The following is an 18,512-nucleotide window of genomic DNA, read 5'->3' as shown; positions in this document are numbered from 1 at the left end:
TGTTGCTGTTGTTAGGTGCCTTCGAGTCAGCTTTGACTCATAGTGACCCTATGTACAACAGAACAAAACACTGCCTGGTCCTGTGCCAGGCTCACAATCTTTGCTATACCTGGCCCATCATTGCATCCACTGTGTCAGTCCATCTCGTTGAGGGCCTTCCCCTTTTCCATTGACTCTCCACTTTACCAAGCATGATATCCTTCTCCAGGGAATGGTCCCTTCTGACAACATGACCAAAGTAGGTGAGATGAAGCCTGGCCATTCTCGCTTCCAAGGAGCATTCTGGCTGCACTTCTTCCAGGATAGATTTGTTAGAATCTGTCAAGTATACATATGAATGATTTCAGATATGTAAATCATGTGTGAATGCTTTCAGACAAATCTTCCAACATTTAAAGTAATTGTCTCAGATTACCAGCATCAAGCCTTTGGTTGGGAAATAATGGCTAGAGTAACACCTGATGTTTCCAGGTTGTGTTCTGCTATCCCTTAAAATCCTGACTGGACTCAGGGGACTTGCCTCTGCAGCTCACCTGTGAGTGCACCTGGAGATTAATTTGATCTTCTCCGATATGCTTCTGGGGTTCTCGCTGAACATCTCCAAAGTTTGAGATATCACTACCTACTGCAGTCTTTGGATTGGCTGAGAGAAGCAAGAAACAATCTCCTAAACAGCATATTGAGCAAATTTGATGCCTCAAGATTGAGGCACTGCCAAGCATTTCAGAAGAGAAATTATTTGTTCCCTGTTGTTAATGCTGCCTTGGTAGTTTAAGATGCTTCAATTCTGAAAATATCACCAGCTGGACACTATGAAACTCAATATCCCATCCTTGGCAGATTTGGATCTTTAAGTGAGAGAACACTTGGACTCAGGAAGAAAGAATAAGAAAATGGCATAACCACAGCATGCTTTCCTGTGTCAGAACAGCCGGAGCTATACTATTCCTCACTGGAACCCTCTAGTGGCTCTTCTAAAAATAACAAAAATAAGAAACAAACCAAGAATACTTGCAGGCTTTAGATTTAAAAAGGTATAAAAATATCAAAATAAATAACAAGTATTTAGGTTCTGTTTGTTTATTTATTCATTTACTCCTTCATTCAACATTGCGAAGTAACTGTGTTCAAGGTATTGTTCTAGATACCGGAAGACATGTAGGTAAACAAGAGTTCTTCCCTAAGAAAACCATGTCTCATGGGAAAGCAAAATAGGTTCTACATGGACAGTCATAACATAATGTGATAGATGAAATAAAAGAGAAGAGTAGATGTAATTCCAGAGGAAGGAAGGAGAGGCATACACTGGAGAAATAGAGAAGGCTTCAGAGAAGTAAATTTTCTATCAAGGTCTTAACAAATGCACAGAAGTTTGCAAAACAGAATTATCATTTGGGGAGAAGCAACAAGTCTATATATATTCAGCAGCATGCATTGCATTCACAAAATTGTGCAATCATCACCATTATACTTTTTCAAGGTTTTTTTTTTTTTTTTGGTCCCCTCCAACAGTAACTCTGTACCACTGATTTTAACTCTCCATTCCTCTTTCATTTTTTTATAAAATTTTATTGTGTTTTTGATAAAAATTTACACAGCAACTTAGATCCCCATTTGACAATTTGCACACAAATTATTCAATGGCATTTATTCCATTTCCAGTACTCTAGTTTCTCTGTCCCCTTATCCTCTCATCTTTCCTTTAAAGTAAATGTTAACCTTTTGGTCTCACACAGATGGATTGTTAATAGAGCACTGTTCTTACAGGTGATATTCTTAATTCTGTGAGTCATTCTGCTGTTCATTGAAAGGTGATCTCAGGAATAGTTTCACCTCAAGGTTTAAAGATTGCCACAGAGTGATAGTCTCAGGGAGTCTACTTGTCTCAACTTGTGCAGTCAGTCTGGACTTTTTTAAGAAATTGAGTTTTGTTCTGCATTTTTCTCCCAATCAGTCAGGAACATCTGTTGTGACCCTATACAGAATGATCAGTGGTGGTAGCCAGGAATCATCTAGTTTTTCTGGTTTGTGTAGATTATCAGCCTTGTAGACTTGTTCCTTCTCTGAGATTTTTTTGTTACCTTCTTACTCTTTTGCTCCTGATGAATAGAGACCAATAGTTGTGTCTTAGATGACTGCTTGCAAGCTTTTATAACCCCGGATGCTACTCACTTCACTAGGTTGTAGAACGGAAACTTTGTGAATTCTGTTATAACAAATGACTGTGTTTTCCCATGAGACTATGGTCCTAGGCTTTCAGACCTAGAAAACTAATCTCAGAAGTATTTGGTTATGTCTGTGCAATATCTGTAGTTGTGCTTTCAATTAATATATGGGCGTGAACACATGTGTATATTTACATGTACATATAGATAGTTCTTTCTGTTTTCACATACGTATACACCTGTGATAGTTAAAGTTCTGTGTCAGCTTGGCTGGGCCTTGATTTGAGTGGCTTGGCAGCTGGATGCAGCTATTTCCCATGATGAGATTGGACATGGTGTAATCACTTTCATGGCAGAATCTGCTGTGAGCAACTAATTAGTTGAAGGGAAGTTGTCTTTGGGGTGTGGGCAGCTTCCAGTGTATATAGAAAAGACCTGCCTTTGGTTAAGTCTTCATCTCCAGTTCCTAGACTTGAACTAGTGATCTGCTGTGTTGCCTGCCTATCTTGGTGTTGTTGCCTTCACAGCCTGTGAGCCAACAATCTGCCATTATACCAGCTAATCTTGGATGCATCAGCCTCAGCAGCCAGCAGCTACATGAGTCAGGAGAAGCCTTCAGCTTGCTCCAGTGGGTCTGGAAGACAGAGCTAAAGCTCAAGGCCAAGGGACATTCACCCAGACCCAAGAGGTGGTACTCTGAACTTGGACTTCTAGCCTAGTCTTTCTTTAGAGTCAGCACTCTGAATTCAGACTTCTAGCCTCCTAAACTGTAAGAGAATAAATTCCTGTCTGTTAAAGCCATCCATTTGTAGATGTGCTGTTTCTGTTATAGTGGCACTAGAGAACTAACACACAACTAATACTCTAACAACTATACCTACCCCTATATCTATTTGTGTGTACCCAATCATTTGTGATCATACACTCACTTTTGGTCTTTAATGGAGTTGTTACCATCTTACATATGTCAAATTCTTTAACAAAAGCATCCCTTTCTTTTGGATACTTCTCAACAACATGATTTACTTTGTCATATTGTGCTCACTTACACCTTCACTCAGTGCCTCTTTTTCCATCACCAAAAATAACATATATGATCTAAAGCATGCTTCCTTCTCCTCTCACTCTCCCTGGCAACCACCAGTGAACATTGATCTCTTCATCTATTCTCCAAACCATGGTATTTTCAATCACCTCATACACATGTGAAAGCTGTACAATGAATAAAGATCAAAGAAGAGTTAATGATTTTGAATTGTGGTGTTGGTGAAGAATACTGAAAGAACCATGGACTACCAGAAGAAAAAACAAATCTGTCCTGAAAGAAGTACAACCAGAATGCTCCTTGGAATAGAGAATGGCTAGACTTCATTTGACCTACTTTGGTCATGTTGTCAGAAAGGAGCATTCCCTGGAGAAGGATATCATGCTTGGTAAAGTAGAGGGTCAGTGAAAAAAGGGAAGGTCCTCAATGAGATAGATTGACACAGTGGCTGCAACGATGGGCTCAGGTAAGCAAGCTTTGTCAAGCTGGCACAGGACCAGGCAGTATTTCATTCTGTTATGCATAAGGTCACTATGAGTTGGAGCCAACTCAGTGACAACTAACAACAACAGCACAACATTATGCCCTTCAGGTCCATTCACATTATGTTTCATGAACTCATCATTGTTCTTTATGGTTGTGTAGTATTCCATTGTATGTTTGTACTACATTTGGTTTATTCATTAATCTGTTCATGGATACTGGGTGTTTCTATTTTTTTGCTATTGTGAATAAAACTGCAATAAACAATGGTGTGTGTGTGTGTGTGTGTGTGTGTGTATAATCATGTCACTACTTTTAGATCTTTAGATCTCTAAGGTGTAAACCTAGGAGTGGGATTGCTGGATCATAGGATAGCTCTATCTTGAGTTTTGTGAGAAAAGTGCCACACTGTTTTCATAGTGATTGTACCATTTTTGACAGTTCCATGAGCAATGGATAAGGGTCCAATATCCCTATATGTTTGCCAACATTTGTTGTCATCTGTTTTTGTGATCAGTGTTATTTTTGCTGAACTACAGTGAGATAGTTTCTCATTGTAGTTTTGATTTTCATTTAAGAGCTAATGATGGTGAGCAGCTTTCTTTCTTTCTTTCTTTCTTTTTTTTTTTTTTTAATATTTATTGTGATTTGGGGGGAAGTTTACAGAGCAAATTCACTTTCCATACAGCAGTTCATACACTTTTTGTCTCATGACATTGACTGCAATTTCCTACAATGTAACAACTCTCTTCCCATTTTCCCCCACCCCATAGCTACCTTTTCCCTGTGTCCTTCCCTCTTATGCCCTTTTGCCCCTGAGCTGTCTCCCTGTGCATATACTGCCTTTCTATTCTCCCATGACTGCTTTCTCCAAGGAGTGCATCTACCTAATGTAAATGTTCAGCTCATATTCCTGTCTTTTACTTGTCTGGAAGCCACAGGAGTGAGTTCAATTCCAGATCTGAAGGGCAGCTAGGGGCCATTGTCTCAGGGGTTTCACCAGACTCTATCAGACCAGCAAACCTGGTCCCTTTTTTTTGAGTTTTATTCTCCCACTCTATCCAGGATTTCCTAGATAGATCCCCCTCTGAGTGGGTGACAGTGGTAGCTGGGCACCATCTAGTTCTTCAGGTCTCATAGCCATATAGGCTAAGGATCGCGTGGTGTACCAGTCACTTAGACTAATTTTTTCCATGCACCTTTGGTTTTCTTTATTCTCCTTTGCTCTGGAAGAGGAGAGACCCATCATTGCATTTAGATGGCTGCTTGCAAGCTTTTAACATCTCAGTTGCTACTCACCAAAGTAGGGTGTAGAACAAAGTTTTTGTGTAATATGTTATGCCAATTGAGCTTGATGACCCCTGTGACCATGGTCCCAAGCCCACAGGTCCAACTACTAATTCCCTCTGGGTAGCTGGCTGTGGCCAAGAAGTGACTACAACCTTATCCCTTGTCATCTCTACTGTATACCTAGACATGCTTACAGAACATACAAATACACTTGTAAAAACATCATCTGCCAACCCGATACATGGTCATGGGCACATTTCCCCCCTGCTTAGACAAACCTAATAGTTTAGCCTGTTCCCCCATCTATCCACCTATATATTAATGTTTGCCATCACTGACAAGGCAGTACTCTATGTGCAAAAGATTTCTTCTTTGTTGTCTGTACCTTGCATGGACCTCTCTCTGTCTTCCTCTTCCTCAATGCCACCATGTTGATCACTCACATTTAGTACATTGCTCTTCCTTCACACAAATCAATACTTATCTCTACCTATCTAACAGTGTTCCCTCCCCTCCCTTCCCATCCCTGGTAATCAACAAAGAAAATTCTCTTCCATATGTTAACCTTTCCTTGACTTTTCTCATTAGTGGACTGATACTATATTTGTCCTTCTGTGATTGACTTATTTCACTCAGCATAATTAATGTCCTCCAAGTTCATCCACATTATGTGGTGTTTTGCAGAATCTACATTATTCTTTAGGGTTGCATAGTATCGCACTGTGTGTATGTACCATAGTTTGGTTATCCATTCTTCTGTTGATGGGCACCTAGGTTGTATCCATCTTTTTGCTATTGCAAATAGTGCTTCAATGAACATGGGTGTGCATATATCTGTTCTTGTCCTGGCTCTTACTTCTTTAGGATATATACCTAGAAATGGAATTGCTGGATCAAATGGTATTTCTAATTCCAAATTTTAAGGAATTGCCATACTTCCTTCCACAGGAATTGTATCATTTAACAGTCCCACCAGTGTATGAGTCCCAATATCACCAGCATTTGTTATTTTCTGTCTTGTTGAACTTTGCTATTAATGCTGGGACAAGATGGTATCTCATCATTGTTTTGATTTGCTTCTCTCTAATGGCTAAAGATTGTGAACTTTTCTTCATATGTTTGTTGGCCACCTTAATATGGTCTTTGGTGACGTTTCTATTCATGTCTTCTGCCCATTTTTAATTGGATTATTTGTCTTTTTCTGGTTGAGCTGTTGGAGTTTTCTATACATTTTAGAAATAAGTCTCTTGCCAGCTATGTCATTGCCAAATATTTTTTCCCAATCTGTAGGTTCTATTTTGACTCTTTTGGAGAAGTCTTTGGAATCACATAAAAATGTAATTTTTAGAAGTTTTCATTCACCTACTTTGTCTTCTGCTATTTGTGCAGTTTGGGTTATGACTGATAGTCTATTTATGCCATATATAATTTTTTTATTGACGGTTGGTGATAGAATAATATCCATACGTCTACAAGGAAGATCAGTTAATATGACTATTATTCAAATTTATCCACCAACCACCAAAAAAAGGATGAGGAAATTGAAGATTTTTATCAACTTCTACAGTCTGAAATTGACCTAACATGCAATCAAGATGTGTTGCTTATCACTGGTGATTGGAATGCAAAAGTTGGAAACAAAGAAGAATAATTAGTAGTTGGAAAATTTGGCCTTGGTGACAGAAATAGCATTGGAGATCGTATGATAAGATTTTGCAAGACCAATGACTTATTCATTGCAAATACCTTTTTTCAACAACACAAATGGCAGCTATACACGTGGAGTTCACCAGACGGAGTACACAGGAAAAAGATTGACTCCATCTGTGGCAAGAGGCGATGAAAAAGCTCAATATCTTCAGCCAAAACCAGGCCAGGAACTGATTGTGGAACAGACCATCAACTGCTCATATACAAGTTCAACTTTAAGTTGAAGTTAATTAAAACAAGTCCATGAGAGCCAAAATATGATCTTGAATATATCCCTCCTGAATTTAGAGACCATCTAAAGAATAGATTTGATGCATTGAACACCAATGACCGAAAACCAGAAGAATTGTAGGATGACATCAAGGGCATCATCCATAAAGAAAGCAAGAGATCATTAAAAATATGAGAAAGAAAGAAAAGCCCAAAATGGATGTCAGAAGAGACTCTGAAACTTGTCCTTGAGCAAAGAGTAGCTAAAGCAAATGAAAGAAATGACAAAATAAAAGAGCTGAACAGAAGATTTCAAAGAGCAGCTGGATCAGACAAAGCCAATTACTATAATGAAATATGCAAAGACCTGAACTTAGAAAAACAAAAGGGAAGAACACGCTTGGCATTTCTCAAGCTGATAGAACTGAAGAAAAAATTTAAGCCTCAGGTTGTGATATTGAAAGATTCTATGGGCAAAATATTGAATGATGCAGGAAACATCAAAAGAAGATGGAAGGAATACACAGAATCACTGTACCAAAAACAACTGGTTGATCTTCATCCATTTCAGGAAGTGGCATATGTTCAAGAACCAATAGTGTTGAGGGAAAAGGTTGAAGCTATTCTGAGGGAATTGGTGAGGAATAAGGCTCCAGGAATTGACAGAATACCGATTGAGATGTTTCAACATGCGGATGCCTTGCTGGAGGCACTCACTCGGTTATGCCAAGAGATTTGGAAAACAGCTACCTGGCCAACTGACTGGAAGAGATCCATATTTGTACCCATTCCAAAGAAAGGTGATCCCACAGATTGTGGAAATTATCAAATAATATCATTAATATCACATGCAAGTAAAGTCTTACTGAAGATAATTCAAAAACAGTTGCAGCAGTATATTGATAGAGAACTTCCAGAGGTTCAAGCTGGATTCAGAAGAGGACATGGAATGAGGGACATCATTGCTGATGTCAGATGGATCTTGGCTCAAAGTAAAGAATATCAGAAAGATGTTTACTTGTGTTTTATTGACTATGCAAAAACATTTGATTCTGTGGATCATAACAAATAGTGGATAACATTGAGAAGACTGGGAATTCCAAAACACTTAATTGTACTCATGAGGAACCTGAACATAGACCAGAAGGCTGTCATTCAAACAGAAAAAGGGAACACTGCATGGTTTAAAATCAAGAAGGGAGTGCATCAGGGTTGTATCCTTTCACCACACTTATTCAATCTGTATGCTGAGCAAATAATCCAAGAAGCTGGACTCTATGAAGAAGAACATGGCATCAAGATTGGAGGAAGAATCATTAACAACCTGAGATACGCTGAAAACACAACTTTGCTTGCTGAAAGTGAGGATGACTTGAAGTACTTAGTGATGAAGATTGAAGAATACAGTCTGCAATATGGATTACATCTCAATGTGAAGAAAACAAAAGTCCTCACAACAGGACCTATAAGCATCACTACAGTAAATGGAGAAATGATTTAAATTGTCAAAGACTTCATATTGCTTGGTTCTACAATCAAAGTCAATGGAAGCAGCAGTCAGGACATCAAACGATGTACAGCACTGGGCAAATCAACTGCAATGGACCTCTTTCAAGTGCTGAAGAGCAAAGATGTCTCCTTGAGGACTAAGGTGCACCTGACACAAGCCATGGCATTTTCAATCACCTCATGTGGGAGCTCTGGTAGCATAGTGCCTAAGGCACTTGCCTGCTAACCAGAAGGTTAGCAGTTCAAACCCACCAGCCACTCCTTGGAAGGAAGATGGAGCAATCTACTTCCGTAGTGATACTGCCTTGGAAACCCAAGGAGGGGTCACTGTGAGTTGGGTTTGACTCGACAGCATATAAAAACAACAACATATGCATGTAAGAGGTGGACAATGGAAGATTGAAGAAGAGCTGATGCTTTTGAGCTGTGGTGTTGGCAAAGAATGCTGGAAGAATCATGGACTGCTAGAAGAACTAACAAGTTTGTCCTGGAGGAAGTGCAGCCGGAATGCTCCTTGGAGGTGAGAATGACCAGACTTCATCTCACATACTTTGGTTGTGTTGTCAGAAGGGACCATTCCCTGGAGAAGGATGTTATGTTTGGCAAGGTGGAGGGTCGACGACAGAGGGAAAGGCCCTCAACGAGGTGGATTGACATGGTAATAGCAGCGATGGGCTCAAGTGTATAGCAAGAATCGTGGAGTTGGCTCGGGACCGGGTGGTGCATCATTTGCTGTGCATAGGGTCACTATGAGTTGGAAACGAGTAGATGACACTTAACATCAATGACAGCAAATTTGCCCCGATTTTCCTTGAGGAACTTCGTAGTTTTAGGTTTCACATTTAAGTCTTTGATCCATCTGGAGTTAGTTTTTGTGTATAGTGTGAGGAACAGATCTTGTTTCATTTTTCTGCAAATGGATATCCAGTTTTGCCATCATCATTTATTAAACAGATATTCTCTTCCCCATTTAAGGGATTTCAGCCCTTTGTCAAATATCAGCTGACCATAGGTCAATAGATGTATATCTGGGTTCTCAATTCTATTCCTCTGGTCTATGTGTCTGTCATTGTACCAATACCAGGCAGTTTTGACTACTGTGGCTGTGTAGTAGGTTTTGAGATCCAGGTGTCTGAGACCTCCTACTTTGTTCTTCTTCAATAAAACTTCAAACCAAAATCACTGCCATTGAGTTGAATCCAACTCATAGTGACCCTTCCCTTGGGTTTCCAAGGCGCCATCACTACAGAATTAGATTGCCCAGCCTTCCTTCTGAGGAGTGGCTGGTGGGTTTGTACCACCAGCCTTCTGGTTAGCAGTCAAATGCCTTAGGCACTACACCACCAGAACTAGTGCTTTGCTTATCCGAGGTCTCTTTCCTTTCCATATAAAATTAGTGATTGTTTTTTCCATATTCTTAAAGAATATTGGGAGCTTTGGTAGCATAGTGCCTAAGGCATTTGACTGCTAACCAGAAGGCTGGCAGTTAAAACCCACCAGCCACTCCTTGGAAGGAAGGTTGGACCATCTACTTCCATAGTGACACTGCCTTGGAAACCCAACGAGAGGTCACTACGAGCCAGGTTCAACTCGACGGCAGTGAGTGTGGAGTTTGGTTTTAAAGCATGTTGATGGGATCTAGATTGGGATTGCATTGAATGTATAGATTGCTTTGGGTAGAATTGACACTTTCATAATGTTCAATCCTCCTATCCACGAGCATGGTATGTTCTTCCATTTATGTAGATTGATGAGCATTTTTTAATATGTTTGTTGGGTGCTTGAATGTCTTCTTTAGTGAAAGTTCTGTTCCTGTTCTTTGCCCATTTTATAATTGGGTTGTTTGTCTTTTTGTTGTTTAGTTGTTGAAGTTTTTAATAAATTTTAGAGATTAGACTTTTATCAGATGTCATTTCCAAAGATTTTTTTTCCCAAACTGTAGATTTTCTTTTTATTCTTGATACAGTCTTTTGATGAACATTAATTTTCCATTGTTATGAGGTCTTAGTTAACTATTTTTTCTTCTTATATTAATGCCATTGGTATTATTGTAGTTTTACAAAAGATTAGGCACCATAGTTTTCTCCTAGGTATTTTTTAGGTTTAGGTTTAACACTTAAGCATTTGATTGATTTTGGATTAGTTTTTATATATGGTGTGAAATATGTGTCCTGTTTCATTTTTCTGGGGAGTGGATACCCATTTTTGCTGGCACTATTTATTAAAGAGACTGTTTCAATCCCCATTTATTAAATTTTGACCCTTTTTCCAAAATCAGTTGTCCATAGATGGCTGGATTTATGTCTGGGTTCTCAATTCTATTCCACTGGTCTGTGTGTCTATCAATGAACCAAAAGCAGGCTGTTTTGATTACAGTGATTGTATAATATATTTTGATATCAGGGCATGACACCTCCTGCTTTGTTCTTCTTCAGTGTTGCTTTGGCTATTTGGAGTTTCTTTCCTTTTCATATGAAATTTGTCATTACTTCTTGCATTTTAGTAAAGAATGTTATTGGGATTTATATCATTATTGCATTGTATCTGTAGATAACTTTAGGTAGACTTGACATTTTCATTATATTAAGTTTTGAGCACAGACTTATATGTAAATCTCTTTAGTCTTTTGTGGTAGTGTTTAATAATTTTCAGTGTATACCTACTCCTCACTTATTGACTATCTCATTATTCAACATTTTATATTTAGGACAATAGTAAAAAATTTACTTAAATCATATTAAAACCAGGTAAGGATTATTGTGTTTTGAGTGAGAGAGTGCCTCCTTCCTGAGTCTCCAGTCCTTGATCCCTCCAATCCTATCCCTCTCCCCAATCACAGATGCAAATAGTTAAAGAGGGGGGTGCGAAAGGCCTGATGCCAGGGCCTCCAGGCATTAACCTGCACTTGTACTACTCCGCTTTGCTAAATCCATACAGGGACTGCAGGTGGTGGCTGCCCCACCTTCCAACTACAGCTGTGGCTTCAAGTGGCAAGTCTGTGAGAAGGTGGCAGAGGAGTGCAGACAGGATGAGCAACCATCACTTCACCATGGACCTCTCGATTTCTGTTTTCACCTGAGGGGCTCTGAGGCCAGCAGGTGATGGTCTCAGGTTGGCAGACATTTTGATGGTGAGCAAGATTTCCAGGTGGGTCTGGGTAGGGCTGTTCCCCTCTGGCTGCAAATCCTGACCCAACAGCTCTGCCAGTGGTTTGAAATGGCACAAGCTGACCCATCTGCCCCAAATAAGAAGTTGTGGAGGCAGGGGGACAGCAAACCAACCACAGACAATGGCTGCAGGGGAGGGAGCAGCCTCAGGAACCTGACTCAGAAATGACACTTGGAGCCTGAACAGCACTTGGTCGCTGAAGTTTTGCATGACATCAATTTTTGCATAACATATGTTTTGGAAACTAACCATATGGAAAAGTGGGGAGTGGGTGTATAAGTCTTTTATGTTCCTGGTTAGTTAATTCCAAGGTATTTATTTTATCATTTTGGGGACTATCATAAGTAGTATTGTTTTCTTGATTTCTTTTTCAGAATACTCCCTTTTGTTGCAAAGGAACCCAACTGATTTTTGTGTGTTGATCTTGTACCCTGCAGCATTGCTGAATTATTACTTTAGTTACACAGTTCTTTAGAGTCTTCTCTGTATAGAATCATAGTCATCTGAGAATAAAGATAGTTTTACTTTTTCCTTTCCATTGTGGATGCCTTTTATTTCTCTTTCTTGCCTTATTGTTCTGGCTAGGACTTCCAATACAATATTAAAAAAGAGTGATGGTAATGGATCCTCATCTTATTCCTGTTTTCAAAGAGAAGTCTGTAAGTCTTCATGGATTAGAATGTTGGTTTGTGGTTTTGAGAATATGTCCTTAATTATATTGAGAGATTTCCTTTCTATTCTTATTTCAGGAGCGCTAGTGGTGTAGTTGTTAAAGCATCAGCTGCTAACCAAAATGTTGGTGGTTCAAACCTACCAGCCTCTCCAAAGCAATATGCTTCTATAAAGATTTATAGCCTTGGAAACTCTATGGGGCAGTTCTATTCTGTTCTGTTAGCTTGCTATGAATCAGAACTGGCTCAGTGGCAATGGATTTGGTTTGTTTTTTATTCCTATTTTGCTGAAAGTTGTTTTTTTTTTGTTTTTTAAATCAGGAAAGGTGTTGAATTTTATCAAACTTTTTTCCTACGTCAATTGATATAATCATATGATTTTTTTTTTTTTTTTGGTATGTGGTGGATTATATGAATTTATTTTATAATGTCAAATCACCCTTGTAGTCCTGGTATGAATTCCATTTGACCATGGTATATAATTTTTTTAAATATGTTGTTGATTTCTATAGGCTAGAATTTTATTGAAAAATTTTGCATCCTGGTTCATGGGGAATATTGGTCTGTAATTTTCTTTTTCTGTCATATTTTTGTTTTAGGTATCAGGGTTATTTATACTGGCTTCAGAGAAAGAGTTATGGGGTGTTCCTTCCTCTTCTATGTTCGTGTAGAGTTTGAGTAAAATTGGTATCAACTGTTCTCTGAATGTTTGATAGGATTCCCCAGGGTAGTCATCTGGTCCTTGGCATTTTATTTGTTGGTAATTTTTTTGATGACCAAAACACCCAAACCAAACTCACTGCCATGGAGTTGATTCCAACTCATAACAATCCCTTCTCGGGTTTCTGAGGCAGTATCTCCATGAAAGTAGATTGCCCAGTCTTCCCTCTGAGGAGTGAGACATCCTCACTCTCTTTTTTGTAATGAATCTGTTTAGATTTTCTATACTTCTTTGTGTGAGTGTAGATAGGTAGTGTGTTTCTAGGAATTTATCCATTTCATCTAGGTTTTCAAATTTGTTGAAGTACAATTTTTCAGAGTAATCTGTTATGATACTCTAAATCTCATTTGGATTTGTTGTAATGTCTCCACTTTCATTTCTCAATTTGGTTATTTGCCTCATCTCATTTATTTCTTTTGACAGTCTAGTTGGTGATTTGTCTATTTTATTGATCCTTTCAAAGAACCAACAATTGGATTTACTGATTCTTTCTATTGTTTTTCTATTTCATTTATTTCTGTCCTAATTTTTAATATTTCTTTTTTATAATAGTTTTAGGCTTCTTTTGCTCTTCCATCTGTATTTGTTCAAGTTGTTGGTTTAAGTTATTGATTTTGGATCTTTCTTCTTTTTTAATGTAGGCATTTATTGCTATGAATTTCCCTTTGAAATGCTTTTGCATTGTGTCCCAAAGGTTTTGAAATGTTTTGTTTTCATTTTTGTTTGATTTTAAAACCCATTGCCATTGAGTCAATTCAGACTCATAGTGACATCCAATGGGTTTCCAAGGTGGTAAATCTTTATAGACATAGATTGCTCCACCTTCCTTCTGTGAAGTAGCTGGCGAGTTTGAACTGCCAACCTTCTGGTTAGCAGTCAGAATGCCGTAGGCACCATGCCACCAGAACTCCTTTTTGATTTTAAGAATTTTTAAATTTTACTTTTGATTTATTCTGTGGTCCAATAGTGGCAGTCAGCTTCCATAAAGATTACAGCTTTGGAAACCTTACGGGACAGTTCTACTCTGTCCTATCAATTCAGTATGAGTTGGAATTGGATTTAGTTTGGTTTAATGATCTTCTTTATTTCTTATAATGAATTTTGATGTAAAGTCTATTTTATCTGTTATCAGTATGACTATCTGCTTTTTTGTTTGTTTGTTTGTTTACTGGTTGCACAGACTATATTCTTTTTTATATCCTTTTATTTTCAATCTATTTGGGTTCTTATGTTTAAAGTGTGTTTCTTATAGACAACAAAAGGATAGATAATGTTGTTTTATCCATTCTGCTACTCTCTGCCGTTTGCATGGGGAATTTAGACCATTTACATTTAAGGTTATTACTGAAAACAAAATATCTACCTTATTCATTTTGCTATTTGTTTTTTTAGTATTTCATGTCTTCTTTGCTTTTTATTCTCATTTTTCTGTAACTTGAGTTTAGCTACATTCTTCAGATAAGCCTTTTTGATTTCTTCCTTCTTTCTTTCTGTGTATTTTTTCTAGGTGATTTCTTAGTGGTTCAACAAAAAACAAAACAAACTCACTGCCATCGAGTCAGATGCAACTCATAGCGACCCCTCCTTGGGTTTCCGAAGCTGTGTCACTATGGAAATAGATTGCCCAGTCTTCCTTCTGAGGGGTGGCTAGTAGGTTTGAAGTGCTAGCTTTCCACACACTCGTTACTTTACACAACTTGAAACTGACAACATTTAACAAATGAACAACAGGCAACATGCAACATTAACATAGTAAATCTTTTCCTAATTTGTCCCTTCCTCCACCATTTCTGTTGGTGAGTCTCCATTAACATCATTGTACATCCTATACCTAGTAGGTTTACTTTGTACTTATTTCTTGTAAACTTGATGTTGTGTTGCTCACAGGATTAAATTATTGAGTTTATTCCCTGAAAATATGGTATACTCAGTCCTTATATTTGCCTGTGTTGTTATGTTTTTGTTTGTTTTGTTTTTGAGATAGATTTCTCTCTCTCTTATTTTTTTTTCCCACTCTCTCTGTTACTTTTTTCCCCACTGTAGAGACTTGAGTGTTTTTTTGTTTTTGCCCTTCTATTTGGAGTAACACTTACAGAACTTTATTTCTCTGAGATTAGCAAATTCCCAGAACTTCTTTTTATTTGGGCATATCTAAATTTTCCCCTTGTTCTTGAATAAATACTTTGTTGGGTGAAGGATTCTTGTTTGGCAATTATTTTCATTTAATATGTTATATATGTCACTCTATTGTCTTCTAGCTGCAAGAGTGTGGGGGGGAGAAATCTTCGCAGATTCTTAGTGTATGTTTTTTTCTTGCTGCTTTCATAATTCTCTTCTTGTCTTCGGTTTTCAGGAATTTTAGTAGGATGTGGCTTGAGGTTGATCTTTTTTGTATTTTTTATAATTGGAGTTTGAGTAGCTTCCTGCATTTGCTGGCTTGCTTCTCTGTATAGACCTGGGAAATTCTCCATGATTATCTCTTGAAAAATTCTTTCTATGCTTTTATTATTGTCATGAAGCTTTGGAATTCCAATAATTCTAATGCTACATCTTTCAGTTGAGTCTTATATTTCCATTTGTCTTTGCTCACTTTTCTTTGTTCTTTTCACTTATTTCTCTTCATAGTAGATAAGTTCATTCAGTTTGTCTTATAGTTTACTTACTGTATCTTCTGTCTGTTCAACTCTATTATTGAGTTTTTCTCTTGCATTTTGTAATTCGGTTGCTTTATTCTTCAGTTCTATTAATTCTCTTTGTTTTTGTCTATCTATCTATCTATCTATCTATCTATATAATATATAATATATATATTATATATGGGAGCTCTGCTAGCATAGTGCCTAAAGTACTTGACTACTAACCAGGAGGCTGGAGGGTCAAACCCACCAGCCACTCCTCGGAAATATCACTTCCATAGTGATACTGCCTCAGAAACCCAAGTAGGGGTGGCTATGAGTCGGATCCTGCTCCACTGCAAATCACACCAACAACATACTTAGACTTAGCTCTGTTACCTTATCTTAAGAACCACTAGAGGGCACCTTTTCCTTAGGTTTTTTTCAGTGCTGCCTCAAGAGTTCCATGAGAACTTGAGTTTTGTTTTGTTTTCCGGATACTTAAAACTCTCTGAGTACTTATTCTGGCAGGCTCTACCTGAGGTGGCTAACTTTGCTGGTGTGTTAATTCTCTCTGTCTTCTGAGATTTTGGTTGTGGTTCTGATTATACTCCTAGGTTGGTTTCTTTACCCCCTTACAAGCAGTATGGAATGGCCTAGCCTCTGAAACTCAATGCTCATGTGTGGTTTTTTCTGCTGGCCACAATTATTAATGCAAGTGGTGGAGCTCAGTTTTCCTGAGGTAAGATGAGGAGTGCTTTATGTCTTTATTTCATAGGTGCTCTTTTACAGGCTTTCCTGTGGTGTATTGTGTGAGCTGGGAGACTGTGTTGCCTATCTGAAGTATTGTTCTTGTCCTGGCTCAAGGCTGTGTCGTACAGCTTTTCAGAATGTCTAGGTCCTAGAGCCCAAGTGCTTCACTAATCAGTGATACTGCACAGCACTCACTTGCCACACATCAGTCTCCCTACCCCACCCCCAAGTATGTAGCCCTTGAACTCTCACAACCAATATGCTCAGCCTTAAAAATCAGGCTACAGCTTCCTCAGTTTAGTTCTTGTCCTACGTTCTTTGTTCAGGGTGTTTCTTGTTCCCATTCCAAAATGGCAACAATGGGCTAAGTTCTCCAGGTGACAGTGGCTAGGATCATCCAGCTTCTGTGCCTCCCCTTCACCTTTCACCCTTGTTTCTAGACTCACTTTGACTCTGTAACAACACTTCAGCTGCTGTCTGGAGTTCTGAGATCTCGGTCTATGCTTGTTTATATATTTGTTATTCAGTGGATTAGCTGCTGGGAGATAAATGGGAGCAACTGCTTACTCCACTATCTTGCCCACCTCCTCTCTCCATTTCCCTCTTCTACTGGCTCCTAAACCAAACCAAACCAAACCCACTCCTGTGGAGTCAGATCTGACTCATAGTAACCCCTCCGAGGGTTTTCCGAGGTGGTATCACTACAGAAGTAGATTGCCCAACCTTCCTTCTGAGGAATGCCTGGTGGGTTTCAACCACCAGCCTTCTGGTTAGCAGTCAAATGCCTTAAGCACCACACCACCAGAACCTCTCTACTAGCTCCTAGTAACCTCCAATCTACTTTCTGTCTTTGTTGATTTGCCTATTTTAATTATTTTATAGGAGGTCTGGTAGTGTTGTGCCTAAGGCACTTGACTGCTAACCAGAAGGCTGGCAGTTCAAACCCACCAGCCACTCCTCAGAAGGAAAGTTGGGCAATCTACTTCCATAGTGATACCACCTTGGAAAACCCAAGGAGGAGTTGCTATGAGTTGGATCCGACTGGATGGCACATAACAACAACAATAACAACAACCAGTAGGTGGAATGTAGAATCACATTGTGGTTTTGATTTGCGTTTTTCAATGACTAATGATATTGAGCATTTTCTCTTATGTTTAATAAAAATATATATATTTTCTTTGAATAAATAACTATTAAAGTCATTTGCTCAGGTTTCAATTGGATTGCCAGTTATTGAGTTGTAGGAGTCTTTTTCTTTATACATTCTGGATATTAAACCAAATAAAGGAACTCTGGGGCATGGTGCTTAAGGAATTTGACTGCTAACCAAGAGAGTGGTGGTTCAAATCCACCAGTTGCTCCATGGAAGGAATCTTTACTTTTGTAAAGATTTACTGCCTGGAAAACCCACTGGGGATCACTATGAGTCAGAATTGAGAAAATGACAGTGAGGTTTTTGTTTGTTTGTTTGTTTTTATTAAACCACATATGTAATTTGCAAGTATTCTTTTTCTCATTCTGTGGATTATTTTTTCACTCAGTGGATAGTGTTCCTTGATGGACAAATTTTTAACTTTTTTGAAGTCTAATTTTTTTTTCTTTTGCTGCCTGTGATTTTGGTGTGATATTTGGTAAATCCATTAAAAATCCAGTGTTATACAGATTTACATTTATGTTTTCTCCCAAGAGTTTTTTGGTTTCAGCTAAAAAAACGTAGGCCTTTGATTCATTTTGAGTTAATTTTTGTTTGATTTGAGATAAGGATTCCACATAATTCTTTTGTATGTGGAGAACCAGTTTTTCCAGAACAACTTGTTGAAGATACTGTTAATGCACCCTTGTTAAAATTCACTGGGCCAAAGATGTATGAGTGAACTTCTGAAATCTCCATTCTATTTCATTGATCTACATATCTATATGGAAGGTTGGGCATTCCTACTTCCGTAGTGATACTGCCTCAGAAACTCAAGGAGGGGTCGCTATGAGTCGGGGCCGACTCGATGGCAAATAACAACAACAACAACAACAACATGCTTAACACAAACCCACTGCTATAGAGTCGATTCTGACTCATGACTGCCACTGGGTTTGGAGGCAGTAAATCTTTTTTGGGATCATGATGACATGAAAAATATATACATTTTTTTCAACCTATCTAGAAATTTTCCC

General features: G+C 38.4%; 1 protein-coding gene across 1 annotated transcript in view; it reads left to right on the top strand.

The window, feature by feature from the left end:
- ADAM7 (ADAM metallopeptidase domain 7) overlaps nucleotides 1-12,922 on the top strand; it is an 81,485-nt gene extending 68,563 nt beyond the window's left edge. The window contains exon 22 of the mRNA XM_007938783.1: nucleotides 12,851-12,922. Within this exon, the coding sequence (XP_007936974.1) occupies nucleotides 12,851-12,922 (72 nt within the window). The remainder of the gene's footprint in view (nucleotides 1-12,850) is intronic.
- The last annotated feature ends 5,590 nt before the right edge of the window (nucleotides 12,923-18,512 follow it).

The sequence above is a fragment of the Orycteropus afer genome, unplaced genomic scaffold (genome assembly GCF_000298275.1).
Source record: "Orycteropus afer afer isolate SDZICR_OR568_19922 unplaced genomic scaffold, OryAfe1.0 scaffold00053, whole genome shotgun sequence".
NCBI classification, from domain to species: Eukaryota; Metazoa; Chordata; class Mammalia; order Tubulidentata; family Orycteropodidae; genus Orycteropus; species Orycteropus afer.
This window is presented reverse-complemented; position numbering and strand designations above follow the sequence as displayed.